The sequence below is a fragment of the Ostrea edulis genome, chromosome 3 (genome assembly GCF_947568905.1).
Source record: "Ostrea edulis chromosome 3, xbOstEdul1.1, whole genome shotgun sequence".
Taxonomy (NCBI): Eukaryota; Metazoa; Mollusca; class Bivalvia; order Ostreida; family Ostreidae; genus Ostrea; species Ostrea edulis.
In genome coordinates this window covers 69,011,759-69,028,931 of record NC_079166.1, presented here as the reverse complement: position 1 = coordinate 69,028,931, position 17,173 = coordinate 69,011,759, and the positions used below count along the sequence as shown (strand labels likewise).

Below are 17,173 nucleotides of genomic sequence, written 5' to 3'. Positions count from 1 at the left end.
TTTGGAGTTAGCAATCATTGATCAAATGAAAATGATCATTTTCAAGTACTAATTTCAGTCTGAAAACAATTACCTATTTTGAAGATTTTTGACATTATTGATATATTTAATTTGAGGTGGGGTGAATCTATCGGGTGATTAAATCGTTTCATTGGTTAATTATTTTCCGCCCTTTTTAGGACGGACACCTATGTCCTGTGATTTGACGTTGCTTATTACAACTATCAATATTTTGATTACGATTATCAACAGTTTGCAATTTCTGGAATAGAGTGTGAACTTGTATAATAAGATATCAAATTGATACGTCCCATGCTGACTAGTTTTCGGACCCCATACAAGTATATACAAACGAAAGACAGAGTCAGTTACAGTAGAATTTCAGAAACTCGGGACCAATTTATTTTTATTTTGAAATGAATACAATCATACTCAACTCTTATAACGCGGAAAAGGTTAAACACGGATGCCAAGCACTATTTCACGTCATACGATGACGTCACACGGACTGCAAATATCCAATGAATCGATCTAGTGGAATATGTCCTCTGAATTTGTCAGTGATTCTTTCATGAGGTATAATGAAATCAAATATGCACCAATGTTGTTGCTGTCCCCATCGTCCTGTTTGATCGTTATTTCAAGAAAAGTATACCGCTCTGTGCACTTTGTCGATTGTTTCATTTAAAATGTTTGAATCATTATCCATGACATAAACTGAGAGGATTTGAGCAGCAATAACGATATTGTATAGTTAAAATTCTTGTAGTTAACAATGTATCAAATTCACTCATGGATGAAATCGTATTACATCCGAGATCTACATTGTATGTCGAGTGCGCGATACATTCGAGGAGTTCCGATTGGGTGTATGCCATATATCACCATATACTTGTATGGACATGCTCAGAATATGTACAGGGGGTTTTAATGGATAGTATGCCTTTCAATAATCTTATTTGCACAGAATCCCTGTGTGTAACCTTAACTCACATGCCTATTTTGTGTGCTTCTATTGCGTCATTTACATGCTAAATAATTTGGGATCAATTAATGTGGTAATTATCCTTCCTTAAGGGAAAAACAAAACGGGTTCTGCTTTAAGACTTACTAGTATTTGAACATTATCGTTTTGTGAACACAAAGGAAAAGTCACACTTGTTATTCCGCCCGAATTTTATTTCCACAATCCAACATCAGTGCGAGATACGGCTAGGCTTGTAACGTTGACATATAACTAAGTCTTTTGAAATAAAGATTATTTATTTATTGAATTAAAAGAAATATTTCCTGCAAAAAGGAATATCTTTCTGAACACGAGTACATGTGTACAGAATATTTTTTGAATAAATTCATTTTGAATATCGGAATGACTGTACATGTACATAAGTTAAAATTCTTGCAGCTACAAAGTCTGGATATAGACATTCATCAAGTCTGCAACTCCGATGTCTGAAGAAGAAAGCATTATAACAATTGGTTTTTACATACATACACACATACATACATACACGAACACAATCATCACCGACAGTGTTTTAAATGATTCAAGAATGCAAATTCTTGCTACAAAAATTCTTGAGAATTGATAAAGAGTTGAATGCCTTAGTACTATTAGGAATCTAGAAAATGTTTACTTAATTCATCATTATACGTCTAAACAAATGGTTATTCCAAAATAAATCATTATATTATTATTATCTTATCCTTTGGCAAATTTGATATATAATTATCAATATTTTAGCTTTGTCTCGTAATATGCGTACCGTTATCAAAGCTTAATGCAGTTATTAGTTGCTTTTATAAACTACAGTACATTATAAATTATTAAAGTAAATGTCAGGATTTTATTGATTATTCTGAGTAATTCCCATCATAAAAGTATTGGCACCTATGCTCTTTCTATGCGAGATATCTCCCTTTTCCGATGATTCGGTGAAAACAAAGGTGGATGATGAAAGTATCTTAGCTTAATTTGCAAATTTAAAATAATTTGTTACAATCAGTGAGTCTTAGGCTATTTGCCACTTTAGATAAGAAACATTCATACAAGCAATACCATTTGTGTCGCACGATGACAATTTCTTATGTTCGATTTTGATAGATTGTTAGAATTATTGTGCTGGATATGGGATATAGCTTATATTAGAAACAACAATGGTAGTATGAAAGGTGAAGATAACGAACAGCGATCAATCTCATAACTCCCATAAGCAATACAAAATAGATAGTTGGGCAAATATGAACCCCTAGACACATCAGAGGTAGGACCAGGTGCCTAGGAGGTGTAAGTATCCCCCGTCGACCAGTCACACTAGCCGTGCGCCCTATATCTTGATGAGGTAAACGGAGTTATCCGTAGTCAAAATCAGTGTGCCACGAACGGTCTAACATTCCTATATGAAACACGCCAGACAGCATTTGACCCAATGGTAGGTTGTATTATCAATGTATATATCTAAAAATACTATATTCTTAACTTTTAAATAGTAAATGTAGTTTACTTTTCCAGTGTGCAACTAATTTTGCATATATTTGTGGGAACATGTTAAAGGTCCACCGAAGTCAAATTAAGAGAAGTTAGCAGGCTAAAGCTCGCAGAAATGAATGTGGATGATCATCTGCACATACAAAGCCATGACAAAGTCCCAGTGGTGACTCAGCCAGTTTATTTTTAGACAGCCCCGGAATGCACAGACAACTCTGACAATTCAGTTTCAACGGTGTCAACATTGTCAGGTACTATATTCGGGAAAATTATTGATACCGAGGGCTACATTCCACCCCAAAGAAATTCAGCACATATTACTTTGGGTGACAATATCAATTCTTCACTTAGGGAAAACATTATTGACAACAAATATTTTTTATTTCTAGAAAATCTAATATTGAGGATACTGTCAGCGACAGGATTTTGTCGTGGGGGGTGTCAAGATCTAAGATCAGTACGGAAATTTTATGTGTATATGAAACACATCCAATAATCGATTACACAGTATATATTACACGATAAATAAACTTACTCCGGTTCCAATTTGCAGCTTTAGAACTTTTGTTGTACAAAAACACTGGGACGTTTCCCTGCCTTGCCCATGCACAGACGTCTCTCTTATCCACCACCACAAACCATCCGATGTCCTTAGGGCATCCAGCATAACTCTTGTTGATGAAGAAATGTCTAGTGACCCGTGATTCGTCACTAAAATCAGAATTATCAACAGATGAATTGCTATTTCTACATATAGTGAAACGACCAATCACGAATCTTAAACTAGGTTTTGAAAGGGTTCTTTCGAAATCAGGTACCCCAACATGGAGAAGTAGTTAGTTTTGGAGGTCTTGAGATCAGACCAACTACTATGCAGAAGTCTAGCTTTGCTGAACCAATCATTCTTGGTGCTTCCACTTCCATCAAATTCTAAATACGCTAACGTTTTCCCCTGGCCACCAAATACTACACGGATCTGTAAAGACACGCATCATATGTAAATAATAGTTCTATGTAAAATTCAATATGCTGATACATTTCTCAGAATTGACATTCGCAATTTTACATTTACGAACACTTCAAATTTGAATCGCATTCAGCATTACACATTTCCACCGTTATTGTAACTGGTCACGGAGGTGAAGCGTTCGCTTCGTAACTGTAGGTCGTGAGTTCGAGTCCTGCTTTTGTCATGGGCGCGTCAAACCTGAGACGTAGATATAAGTAGTGATTGCTCCTTCGCCAAACGTTTGGCATTTAGAAGTGCAAATCACGGATCTTTCGGATATCACTTTTAAATCGGAGGTCCCGGGTCACGGCAGGCGTTTTTACGTCATGGAACATTCACTGCCACGGTCGTAAGCAATGAACATAGGTCTTTAAATTTGTTGTATTTCATTCACATCTAGCGACGTCTCAATAGGAGTGAAAAATCCTCGACCGGACGTAAAGCAAATAAGCAACCATCGTTAATGTAAAAAACAAAAGGAAATGAAACGGGTGACTTTAAAATGAATTGATTCAAATACTTTAACTTTAACTTGAAGACTTTCCAGTGGCAGTAGTTCAATGATTCAGAGCGTTTTCTTCATAACCGGTAACTCGTGAGTCCTAATCCCGCTTATGGCATGATCACGTCAAACAAAAAACGTAAACATATGTACCGATTGATTCTTTGTCAATCGCTTGACAGGTAGATGGGATAGTCAAGTGTTTTTTTTTACTATGTCCTTAGAAACAGAGATCCCAAACGCGGCAAACGTTGCTGCATTAACAAATTATCGCTGGTACGGTCATGAACGCGAAGCGTAGTTCTAATTTGTGGTAGTTCATATACAGCTTGTAATGTCTTGAATATCCGTGATATTCTCGAAGGGTCGTAAAACCTGTACCAAAAGAATAGAATGGTGTTTCAAATAAAGATTCCCCAAAGCGAAAATAAAAAATCAACAAACGAACTTAAACGGGTGACGGGTGTACGGTCACACGTAACGGTCATAATGAATTCAACTATATAAAACAATTCTTTTGTGCGGGATGTTCTAGTGCAGAATTAGAGTCTTTGGTGTGATCGTAAGAAGTCTTTAAGATTAGAGCTAAGCAAAAGCGTGACAATTTCTCGCAATGTGAGTATATATCGTACTTTCCATGAAATTCAACGACTTAATACTAGGCAACCTAATTATCCCCTTGAAAGCCATTGAATAACAACAATTTCAACACACTTTTAGAATATTGAGCGAGTTCCACTTGTCGATTAAAGGACTTCGAAGATGTTTCGTGTTATCCCTCTGGTTGTCTAATTTAAAACCAGCAGGAATACAGCCAGTTTGTATCGTGCATATTGAAGGTGACCTTGAGTTCCAGGCATTAAGGACATTTTCACCATTCCCTGTTACCGCCTGAAATACTAATTGCCAATCTGAAAGAAGGAAACGTAATTGAAATAAAACACCAGTAATCCGTTCTTGTTCACACACGTAGTAAGATAAACTTGTTTAGTTCGAAGGATGATCGTTACGTTTTAAACGCGGAAATCTGGAAATATAAAAGAGTTGGGATCAGGCGTCTAGGAGAAGTAAATATCTGTTTACCGGCCACATCCTTTGTAACCCAGTACACGGAGTAATCTATAGTCAACATTAGAATACATAGAACGGCTTAACATTTGGGAGAAACATGCCAAACACAATTCCACCTAATGACAGTTGTATTTGCAAACTGAATAATTATAACGACTACTGAATTAATGAAAAGCTGACTTTACAATACTGTTGAAATCCATGTAAAATTACCATACGTGGAATATGCTTTTGCATATCGAACAAGATGAGAGACATAAACCCCATTTGCTGGTGATAAGGGAATATTGTGATATAAATATGGGAAGTTCAAGATGGAGAATCTGAAATCACCCCATATATCATTAGGATGGATTATTAATTTGCCAGTAGAGTCTATGTTAGATAAAGATCCAAATATGAGGCCGATATGGAAGACTATTGTGTCTTCACCGGGATATATCGAATTGACAACTGACCCAAAGTAAATATTGCTATAGCTAGATAACATGTCGTAGAGGTATCAAAATGTTTAAATGGAGGTCACAGCAAAACAATGGACAAGCTTTTGAAGAAAAGAAATGTACCTCTCAATAATACCAAAAAACCAGGTCAGTTAATAGAATAGCACAACAGATACGGGGGAAGACCAGATCACCAAAGACCACGTAGATCTTGTCAATGAAAAATATTGGCATTTTACATCAACTTCAACGTAACTTGTGTGTAGAATCAGTGTGGTGCTTAACAGCGTATTTTGATGACTGATCACAACATATGAATATTTCCAAAGTTCCATTTCTATTAACGAAGCAGCTAGCTATGATCTCAAAAAGACTAGTATCCAATGTAAAAACTTATACGGTACCAATTTTGATGCACCAGATGCACATTTCGACAAATAATGTATATTCAGTGATGCTCAACCGAAATATTTGAAATCCGAAATAACAATGAAGTTTAAGAACTATTATAGGGGAAAAGAGTGTGCTAAAAAGTGGAGTCAAATTCGCCTAAGGTTAAGAGCTATGCGTGAGGGAGATAATCCTTAATTTTGAAATGAATTTCTAAATTTTATAACATCAATTAAATATACATCCGCATTTTCAAGCTAGTAACGAAGTACTTAGCTACTGGGCTGTAGAGAGCCTCGGGGACTAACAGCCCACCAGCAGAGGCCTCGATTTATCGTGAAAAATGGCGATATGAACTGTTGACAGATCATACGCGTAGGGGACTCCTGATTTTGGAAAAGTTTTGTGATATCCAATTTATTTATGTTTAACTCCTCTCAGATTGAATTACAATTAGTAACCTTTTTAGTGCTACTATATTTTTTCATTGGCTTTGTATCTTTTACGTCCAATATTATAAATGGTGTTGTTAAATTTCCCTGTTCATAGAATTTTTTTCTGAAAATAAATGTTTTTATGGATCGCATACTTTTAAAAGATACTTCCGATGATCCACTTCACAAGAAACTAAGATAATATAGCTTTATTTCAGATATCAGAATATTTTCTAAAAATACCATTATGAATCAAAACTCACCGTCTTGGAGCCCATGTGTTGACCTTATTATCAAGACAAAAATCAGTGCCATAGGAAACATCGCACGAGGAAAGCAAAACATGTTGGGAACCTAAATTATGATAGATCATAAAAGAATATTAAAAGCGTGAATCCCTGTACTGTAGACAATTTGGTTTGGGTAGTCGCCTGGCAACCATCATATCCTGGATTCGATTCCCAATTCTAGCACAGCATCGCAACTAAGCCGATTGATAAACATATCATGGATATCCCTTCGCTAAACACCTAAAGTTCGACTTTGGAAATAAAAATCATATTAATATTTTTTTTAAAAATATGGTCATGAATATGTGAAAAAATGTGGCATTTCACTTACAAAAGAAAATATTTCAACATGATAAAATCAACGAATTAAAATTAAAAGCACGAAACCAGCAAAGAAACAAACAAATCAAATCATTAACTGACTTCATAGTAATATGTAAACTATAGGTTTTAACGAAAAACAAATATCCTTACTCAATTGAAATACAACTGTTACCTTTTTCTATATGCACGCAGGAATCAAGTAGACTACTGAATGGAATTATATATACAAAAATAAAATGATGCTGACCCCACCCCTTTCAGCCCATTCGATAGAAAATTATCGACGTGAAGATAAACGAACTGGAAAAATAAATGACAAAGTCGTCAATTAAAAACAGTAGTAGATTACTCATTTCTGATAAAACAAAACAAGAGGCCCACATGCCTTATCTGTCACCTGAGTTTAGCTAAAAGCATCTCTTGTCCCAAGGGCTATAACATTTAGGGGAAAATCATGTTCTAAATATCTAAGCTAAATTCTAATATTCAACAACAGTATAAAACAAGGTACATGTATGTTCTTAAACTTTAATTGCCCACGATAGTGCCTATATTGATGAAAGTCATCACATGATAATATATGTAACATTAACATTGACACGATATGACTAATTTCGATCCGTCCTAGATATGCAGTTATTTTATACCGTATCAACAAACTTAAAGAAGTTTTTTTTTCAAATGATAAAGAAATTAATCACTCTCAAAGTTTTGGCTCAACCCTGGAATCCCAATCCTTATCCCTAGGATAATGAAATTCCCAATATTGGCAAAAGGACTACCTACTACTTCTCAAAATCTATTTAGTATCAATAACATTAAATGATATAATTTAAATGTTTTACACGTATACACTATATATATATATATATATATATATATATATATATATATATATATATATACATACATACATATACAAATACATACATACATGTATATATATATATATATATATGCAAGGTGAAGATAACAAACAGTGATCAATGCAAAGTGAAGATAACGAACAGTGATCAATCTCATAACTCCTACAAGCAATACAAAATAGAGAGTTGCGCAAACACGGACCCCTGGACACACCAGAGGTGGGATCAGGTGCCTAGGAGGAATAAGCATCCCCTATTGACCGGTCACACCCGCCGTGAACCCCATATCCAGATCAGGTAAACGGAGTTATCCGCAGTCAAAATCAGTGTGCCAAGAACGGCTTAACAATCGGTATGAAACACGTCAGACAGCATTTGACCCAATGCGAGGTTGTATTGACGAACTAGATCGTTATAACGACCATAGAATTTGCGAAATGCTGACTTCAATCGAGACTGTACATGTAACCAACTTTGTATGTAATAAGCATAACGTGAGAGGCATACACCCATTATCCACCCTTCGTTGCTATCGCTTGCATATATTGGATAACTTCAATGACATACCCGTCTTGTTGTACCATCAAGAAATCATATCTTAAGAAATAGGAGAAGACTGGTGGTGTCGATGTTAAATTCTTATTTTAACGTCCTGTAACGTGTACGTTGTTGAGGATAATCCACAGGTCCTTGACAAAGAATTATTTCAAAATCCAGATACGCCTTGGGATATCTCCATCTGTTTCATTTTACAAAATTTCAATCTATATGATGAATTAAAAGCTGAAACCATTAATAATTTCTGAGATCTATGTTATTGTTTTGTGAAACTAAATGGATTATGATTTACCTACACAATTATCCTGCAGACATTCTGCATTCTTCAGAGTGGAATACGCAGCTCCAGTTCTTACAAATTGAAACGATGTCGTTTTTATTGTGTCCAAAATCACAAGTTAGATGTTTGGAAAATTTATCTATTTTGTATCGATTTCTCAATTACAAGCCGGTAGGTATGAGTTTTCACTTAGTGTACAAAAGAAAATAGGTGATAATCCGTCAAAGAGTTTCCACCTTTTATATTTATTCAGGGGACTATAGGGACCTGCGCTTTTAACATGTATGCAATATACTGTGCTAATGCTTGAAATATCAGCTGTAAATTAACTGTAGTCAAAATGTATTACATATATGTAAAACAACAACATCAACAAAACTCTCCAATTCACATAGCCCCGGAGGAGTCAGAATTCGTTGTAATACATCAGCCAGGAACAAAATTGACATATGTTTTGGATGTAAACATTCGAAGGGTGTTTCAACGCAGGACCGTGACACAAGTTACCGTTTGGAGAACAGATAATGAAACAGAGAGCTAGGGACTCTCTGGAATTAGCCCTAACTTCAAATTTTATGGGAGTGTTCCAGGTAAATGTCCATGATACATATATGTCTCTGAATATATTTCATCTTTTATCAAATATTGCAGTTTACATTCTCACTAGAACACAAGTATGCTACAGAACCCCCATCCCATGCCTTTACATGTTTGATGGAGGCAAGAAAAGCAAGGACATAATAAATGTGAATTTGATTTGTAACTACATGTATCTGAGGGACAATGTGTTAATAATGTTGAACTGCGTGGTCTTTTTTAATTATTAAAATCATATATAAAATGACATTATCGGCATGTCTATTCGTGAGATCATTTGACAAACACCTGCAATGACTGATCAATGATGCACCAGTTTATTCTTTTCCGAGACCGACGGAGACGCTACATTCGATATTACTAAACCTAAATCTGAATAAATAGAACCGAATGCATTAAAATACATTTAAAGCAAGCAACATTTTGTTTTTTTTACTAACAGAAAAATGGTAGTGCATGTAATTGAAACTACAAAAAGGCATCTGACGCTGTTTGTCCGATATGACTATACGACTTAAAGAAACATGATGATTTCGTATACGTCTACGCTTTATGAGAGTCTCATCAAAACTAATTTGAAGATAGCGAAGCGTTGATACATGTTCTTGCCCAGCTCATGTTATAAATCACCATGCTTAATTTTGAGCATTGCCTTTGATTATATGCCCAATCTTGACCAGCGATTACATAGAATAAAGTTTGGCGAAGTGCTGATATAAGTTAATGGGAAGAAATGTTTGAGTGTAAAATAAGTCAAATGAAGTTTACCATATCGAACAAGTTTAGAAATATTTCAAACATGAAATGATGCACTCGTTACTCATTGAGTTAGCCAGTATTAAAATCCATTTGAGATGTCATTCTAGTATTTATCTTAAAGGAGTGAAGAGATTCAGACAACTACTTAGTTATATCATGTGGTTCAATTCTATTAATTTATTCTCTGCGATGTCCTCCTACATGTAGTTTGCCCCTTTGTCACTATAAGGTGTTTACGTTTTAACAATTTGAAAATATCTAAATGAATTTCAAATTAAAATTCAAAAGCATAGACGGTATGCAAAGCCCCAAGAGAATCCGCATGGCAGTCAGAGGCTGTATCAACTGAGCTACTGAGGCGGGTGGCAACTGTTGGCAAATTTAAACAATATATGTTTTATATGAGAAAACTCTTGACTAATACTATGCATGGTATTTAATTGTCTTTTTATTTATCATAAGATATTAAAACTTTTATTTAATATCAGTAAATTATAGTTCAATTTAAAATAGGGGTATATTTTGAATATGTCAATATACTTGTATCCCTCCATTCCTTAAAAGCAATGAACATCGGCCATCAACCTACTCGATAAACACAAAATATCAATAATACATTAAATTACTTCACCTTTGTACAAAGGGGAAATCTGGTCTTTATGAAAGTTGGACATTGGTGCCTCAGACACAATCTGTAAACCCATGCCTTCCAAAAGTTGAGGACCGGTGTGATGACATATCCTAAGATGTAAATTGTGGTTAATCAAGAAAACGATTACAACAGATACCGATTTCGTTATACATGTGATAAGATTCCATTGATAAGAAAACTTATATAGTATATTACGCTCTCTGAGAAAATTTCATACCATTACAAGAACATTGCAAACATGCAAAAATGATCATCATACATGTAGATGGAAATACCTGTATTAAGGTGAGTGGGTTTCATTTCTTGGTTTATGTCCACAATATGTACAAAACTATCAAAATAGCATAAAAGTCTCAGTAATTGTAGAAATGAAGGGGCATCTGTACGTTTAATAAGATCCTGTATCGCTAGATTCATGATTATTATATTTCAAGTTGATATCAGTACAAAATAAACTAACTTTGCCCGATATTTCCGAAGTTTTGATTCATTAAATCATATAAATTCACAAAAGGAACAGTTCTTATCTTCTTTAGAGATTGTAACTAAAGCAAAAAAAATATTGCTGTATACATGGAAATATTCATCCCCGTTTTATTTTCGCCCATTTCCTTGTCAGCGGGTAAATTTAAGAAAATGGAAAACCCTATTTCTTTTATCTTTTAACACAACTGAAATCGTCAGCAAGTATAGAATGATAAAAATAACACAGGACGGAAATAACCACGTGTACAATAATTCAGATAGCGATTTACAAACCCGCATTTGTTTGTTTTGGTGATGTTTTCCGCCACACTCAACAATTTTTCAGTTATATGGTGGCGCCCAGTTTTTATTGGTGGAAGAGAGAACCCAGATACAATGTAACTGGGAAGAGACCACCGACCTTCCGAAAGTAAACTGGGAAAGTTTCTCACTTACCGGTGCGAGCGGGATTCGAACCCGCGCCGACAGAGGTGAGAGGACGTGTGATTTTGAGAGCAATGCTCTAACCACACGGCCACGGAGGCCCCTCCCGCATTTGTTAAGACTATGTTAATGATGTCATTTTTTTTTTACGGCCCATCTACTGAAACAAAACATTTACCGCTTCTTTGAAATGATTATTATAGTACTAAAACTCCATTTAAATTAAAGTACATACCTTGAAGTTGTTCAAGTGTGTTGAACTTTGTGACCAGCTCCACGTATTAAATACGAAAACAAAGAATGATTTAACGTAAATCTAAACTGGAACAAATCCAAATGTGTTATTTAGATACATTCATATAGGATTTTGCAATTGAAAATATCAAGATAGTAACGCCGAGTTCAAGTACAAGACCCAACCAACTTCCCTGTGTACTCTATAGGGGGAAATAAATCGCGGTGGAAATTTTTTTGCTGTATTCGCGGTCTAGACAAATTCACAAATTTAAGAAACCGTGAATATTTTTATCATTCTTTCCCACACAATTTGTTTTTAAAATGGGGCTTATAGAGGTTCGAATCTGCCAATTTATGAACCCGCGAATGTGTCTAAAATGAAAAACACGCTAAAATTACAACCCGTCAGATTAATCCCCTATACAGTATATGTCTAACACATATGTTACTGTAAATTACCATTTTGTATCGTTGAATAGTCAGGATTTACTTGACCTTATTTTGTGAAGTCGCTTCCATCACCCATAACCCTTGACAGATTTTTGGCTCATTTTCATGAAAAAGTAACGTATAATGCAAATTTAATCATTTGAATCCCTATCTAAGCTAGAGAACGATTGTGGCAATGGTTTCTGTGATTTGATGGACATTTCAAAGCATGGAAGCGTTCAGATTATTGAAACAAATATGGGAATTTTGAAATGTTCAATGGATTCTAAGGTCAATATAACAATTTAATTTGCAGATACAACGTTCCATTGGGTCAAATGCTGTCTAACATGCTTCATTACGATTGGTAGGCCGTTCCTAGCACATTGGTTTTGACTATGAATAAGTTCATATACCTGATCGCGATACAGGGTTCACGGCGGGTATGACAGGGGATGCTTACTCTTACTAGACATGTGATTTTATCTCTGGTATATCCAGTAGACCTTGTTTGCCCAACTATCTATTTTGTATTGGTAATAGGTTTGATCACTATTAGTTATCTTCACCTTTCATTGAAATGACGCTGAATCTTGTTCTTTGTCATTATCCTGGTGTTCATAGAAGATGTACTCCGATAGTAACACCGTATCATGAGAAATCATTGAACATTCGTTTTGCAATATCCTACTTAAAACTCTTTTATGAAACACAAAAATTCCTATTTTACAAAAATGGTGATAGCGAAAAATTTGATACCCAGTGGAACAGATGGAGCCTGATCTTTACTTAACTCTCTCTCTCTCTCTCTCTCTCTCTCTCTCTCTCTCTCTCTCTCTCTCTCTCTCTCTCTCTCTCTGTGTGTGTGTGTCTCACATATAAAAAAAAAAAACTTGTCTGTATTCCTACATGATCCTTGGTATGCATATATTGAACATATATTATGATATATACAGATTGTTTAAAAAAAATAAAAAACCCAAAACAAAACAAAAAAAAAAACACCGTATGATGGATTCGGGATGGGAACTATCGCACAACGGATAAATTCAAGATATAATGCGTTTAGTTGTTAATTTGGTTTTAATTGATTTCTGTGGATGGTAAACCAACCACCAATTGTATAGCTTTTAATTCTATGATACAGACAATTAGCTATATAGTCGTCGTAAATCATATTATCATTACTTATCCAAAGTTTACAATATGAAAGTTGAATATAACCAACAGTGATCAATCTCATTTTCTATAAGCGAAAACTAGAGAGTTGGACAAATACCTCTATACACACCAAAGGTGAAATCCGGTGCCTAGGAGAATTATGCATCCCCTGTCGATCGGTCACCATTATATCACATATATATCCATTACCTCGTGAACGCGTTACAGTTGTGAGCAATGCGTCTCTGAAACATATAATCATAGTACGCCTACTTTAACGTCTAAGAATTCTGAGGAAAAATGAATGTAGGAAATATAGAAATATATATATATATACATGTAGAACGTCTATTTTAACGGCTAGTGATTCTGACAAACACGAGTTACGGAATCAATATCTTTTACGCGGGTATGTTAAGACAGTTCATGCTTCATTTATGCACGTAAACTGCATCATTTTCAAATCTGTCTTACACAGAGAGAGGGAGCTACTAACTTTTTAAAACTATTTTGGTTGTTTACATGACAACATTTTGTATCATAACAACATGACAAACATGCAAATACACGGGGGTATGGACTACACCGCTTTTTGTTCTGTCATGTCCCTATTATTCCGATTTAAGAAAAACATACATCAAACGATATTATTTTACTCGTCTATCCGTGTTCAAACCTTTGCAACTTTTTTCAATAAGAAACAGAAAAGCATTATGTAATTTAGCAAGATTTTTGATAAAGGCACTCAGCCTAAGAAACTTATAAAATATCATATGTTTGCCATTCCTCCATATTTGGTCACATGTTTCTTTTCACATGATGCTTTTCACATGATTATACTCGCTAGTATATTGTTCCTTGATTATTATATACACGTAACTGTACCATATCAATGAGATGTAAAACTTATACGGTACCAATTTTGATGCACCAGATGCGCATTTCGACAAATAGTGTCTCTTAGGTAAATAGCATTGTTATAGTGACGTGTGCTTGAACTTTCAACACAATATCCATGACGGTATGAACTGCAACGCTTCACACTGGAGTATTTTTCATACAGATTGGATATGTTAGTCAGTTACTTTATTGAAACTTTGAGAAACATAAAACTTCATAGTTATTTCGGATTTCAAACATTTCGGTTGAGCATCACTGAAGAGACATTATTTGTCGAAATGCGCATCTGGTGCATCAAAATTGGTACCGTATAAGTTTTACAATTAAGCCCTTGTAGCAATTTTGAATAAGCAGTCCTCAAAATCCAAATTGGTTATGTCCCTGATTCGACCCCTTGTTTTGAAATGCATTAAGTATAACATTGTATTCCGTGCAGAATATATTCCCACAAAACTTAACATCATTGCCGATTCTATTTCTCGCAAGCAGTGTGAAATATTTCGTTATGCAGCGCCGGAAGCAGATCCAGTTCCATTGACAGCCCCCTCCTCCTTCACAAACCTCATCTCCAGTTTGAATTCAACAAATTATTAGAAGCTTCATTATCACAAAACACACACAGAGCTCACAATGCAGGTCTCCAGGCGTATTACAAGTTTTGTTCAGAAAACCGGATCAGTCCAAATTGGCCACCCAACTTAGCTTCAATAGTTCAATTCATGTTAAATTTATCTATCAGGGGTTTAGCTTTTTCCACAGCCCGCTCATACATGGCTGCCTTGTCATATCATTGCAAATTGCAAGGAATTTATTATCCTACTTCTGAATGTTTGGTTGTTAAACTTTTGCAAGGTATGACACGTTTGAGGCATACTCCAGATAGCAGGCTTCCAATAACAAAACATATCTTAGCTAGAATATTTCAGGTGCTTCCATGTATTTGTAGTAATGTCTACGAGTCTGCTTTGTTTTCTGCTGCATTCTCATTAGCTTTTCACGGGCTTCTCAGGGTAGGCGAATTAGTTATCGATCGCAGTTCAACAGCAAGAGTTGTACAAAGAGGTGATATTAAACTAGACAGAGCAAATTGCTCAATAAGTTTAACCATTACATATTCTAAGACTGACTAGGTGGGCAAGGGTTCAGTACTTAACATTCCTAGGGTAGGAGATTTGACATGCCCATTTTATCATATGGATGTTTTTCTGAATGTTCGTCCTAATGACTCGGGCCCCCTTTTCTGCCATTTTGATTCGTCCCCATTGACCAGATACCAATTTACTGCTATTTTGTCAAAAGCAATTAAAGTACTTCAATTGCCATTCAAGTATAAAACTCATTCTTTTAGGATTGGGGCGAGTACGGAACTAGCAATCAAGGGGTTTTCATCTGATGTCATTCAGAAATCTGGTAGATGGCGATCTAGCTGTTATAAATCATACATCTGTATACCAAAGTTGTAATTTTCAAGTTCATTTATTTTGTAGAGAGTCAAATCGTTTGGTTGGTGGGCTCCTCAATATTAAAGTGGGCACAAACAGAAGCTCTACTTAGGCCTGGTGGTTGCGGTTTGAATCTCGGTAGGGTAAATATATTTTTATGGTGACAGGGTTACAGCGGTCTAGCCCTTATGCAGGTCGTCAATAAATTAAAATACTTAAGTAGATTTGGTCCGCAGCAAAGTGCCATTCTACTACATTGTGGTGGGAATGATTTAGGCCATACATCCATAAGAAAATTGATGTTACAGACTAAAAAAAGTTACAAAATTTATAAAAACAAATTTTCCCAATGCTAGGATTATATGGTCTTGCGTTCTACCGCGCATTGAATGGAAATATTCCCACAATAGGGCCAAAATGGAGTAAGCACGCCGGCACCTTAATTCATTTGCAAGCGCTTTAATCAAGTCGGAAGTGGGGCTGTCATTTCATATCCAGATATCAAACCACAACCCACATTTTTACACAGTGATGGGGTTCATTTATCCAAACTATGGAATTCCATTCTATTAAACACACTACAAGTGGGTCTAGAAGCTATACTATGCCACAATGTTGTATACTTTCCGCAGTAGTCCTTATGGGCACGGCTTAATTATAGCAAAGTGCCACTCTTCCCCCACCACCAGTGTGGCGGAGTTTCCTGCCATGATTGCCAATACTGTCCTTCAAGGTAGGAAACTTGTGGCGCTTACGAGCGGCACTGTCAGAACTTATCATGAAATGTGAAAATCTACCTCTGCATTTCCCAGGGTCAAGGTCATGAGATGTTTGACCTCTGCACCTCCCAGGGTCAATAATTCTATGGTATGATTTGAACTGTGAATGTTGATATTTTTGAACTTTGAATGTTGACTTTGCAAGATAATATGTTGATGTTGAATTTGCTTTTGATGATGCTTTTGTTGTTTGTTGGGGCCTGCCCTTGATCATGCTGGCGGCCCGTTTCCTTTGTGTTGTAAACACAGCTGTGCCCATAAACGCCATAATAAAATTATAAGTATTTCATATATTTATTTTTTGTTCATTGATACACTGTTCTGAGATAAATAAATAAATAAATATATATATATATATATATATATATATATATATATATATATAATAAAATTAAAATATATAAATATATAATACATACATATTTCTCGCTGTGACCTTCAATTCGACTTTTAGATATATCGATGAAGTTTTCTCTATTAACAATGATAGCTTTCATTCATATGTCGATTTGATATATCCATGTGAGCTCGAAATAAAGGACACCACAGAGCCGTCCAGTTCTGCTTCATACTTAGATATTTTATTGAAAGTAGACATTAACGGCAAACTGACAACTCACCTGTATGACAAACGGGATGATTTCAGCTTCTTC

The 17,173-nt window shown here is 35.4% G+C and overlaps 1 protein-coding gene across 1 annotated transcript; it reads right to left on the bottom strand.

Annotated features, from left to right (window-relative positions):
• Positions 1-1,244: 1,244 nt before the first annotated feature.
• LOC130052761 (uncharacterized) lies at positions 1,245-6,746 on the bottom strand. The gene is made up of 5 exons (XM_056158682.1): positions 6,601-6,746; positions 4,714-4,910; positions 3,307-3,464; positions 3,024-3,199; positions 1,245-1,452 (listed from the first exon to the last, which is right to left on the bottom strand). The coding sequence occupies exons 1-5, from the start codon at positions 6,680-6,682 to the stop codon at positions 1,406-1,408; spliced, it is 660 nt and encodes a 219-aa protein (XP_056014657.1). The 5' UTR covers positions 6,683-6,746; the 3' UTR covers positions 1,245-1,405.
• Positions 6,747-17,173: the final 10,427 nt, after the last annotated feature.

Bases quoted from the DNA above. Each gene is read 5' to 3' on its own strand.
- LOC130052761 (XM_056158682.1), bottom strand. From the start codon at position 6,682: ATGTTTTGCTTTCCTCGTGCGATGTTTCCTATGGCACTGATTTTTGTC. The intron at 3,465-4,713 runs GTGTGTTGAAAT...GTGTCTTTACAG, and splicing joins ACTCGCTCAATATTCTAAAA to ATCCGTGTAGTATTTGGTGG. The intron at 1,453-3,023 runs GTAAGTTTATTT...TTTCTTCTTCAG, and splicing joins AGCTGCAAATTGGAACCGGA to ACATCGGAGTTGCAGACTTG.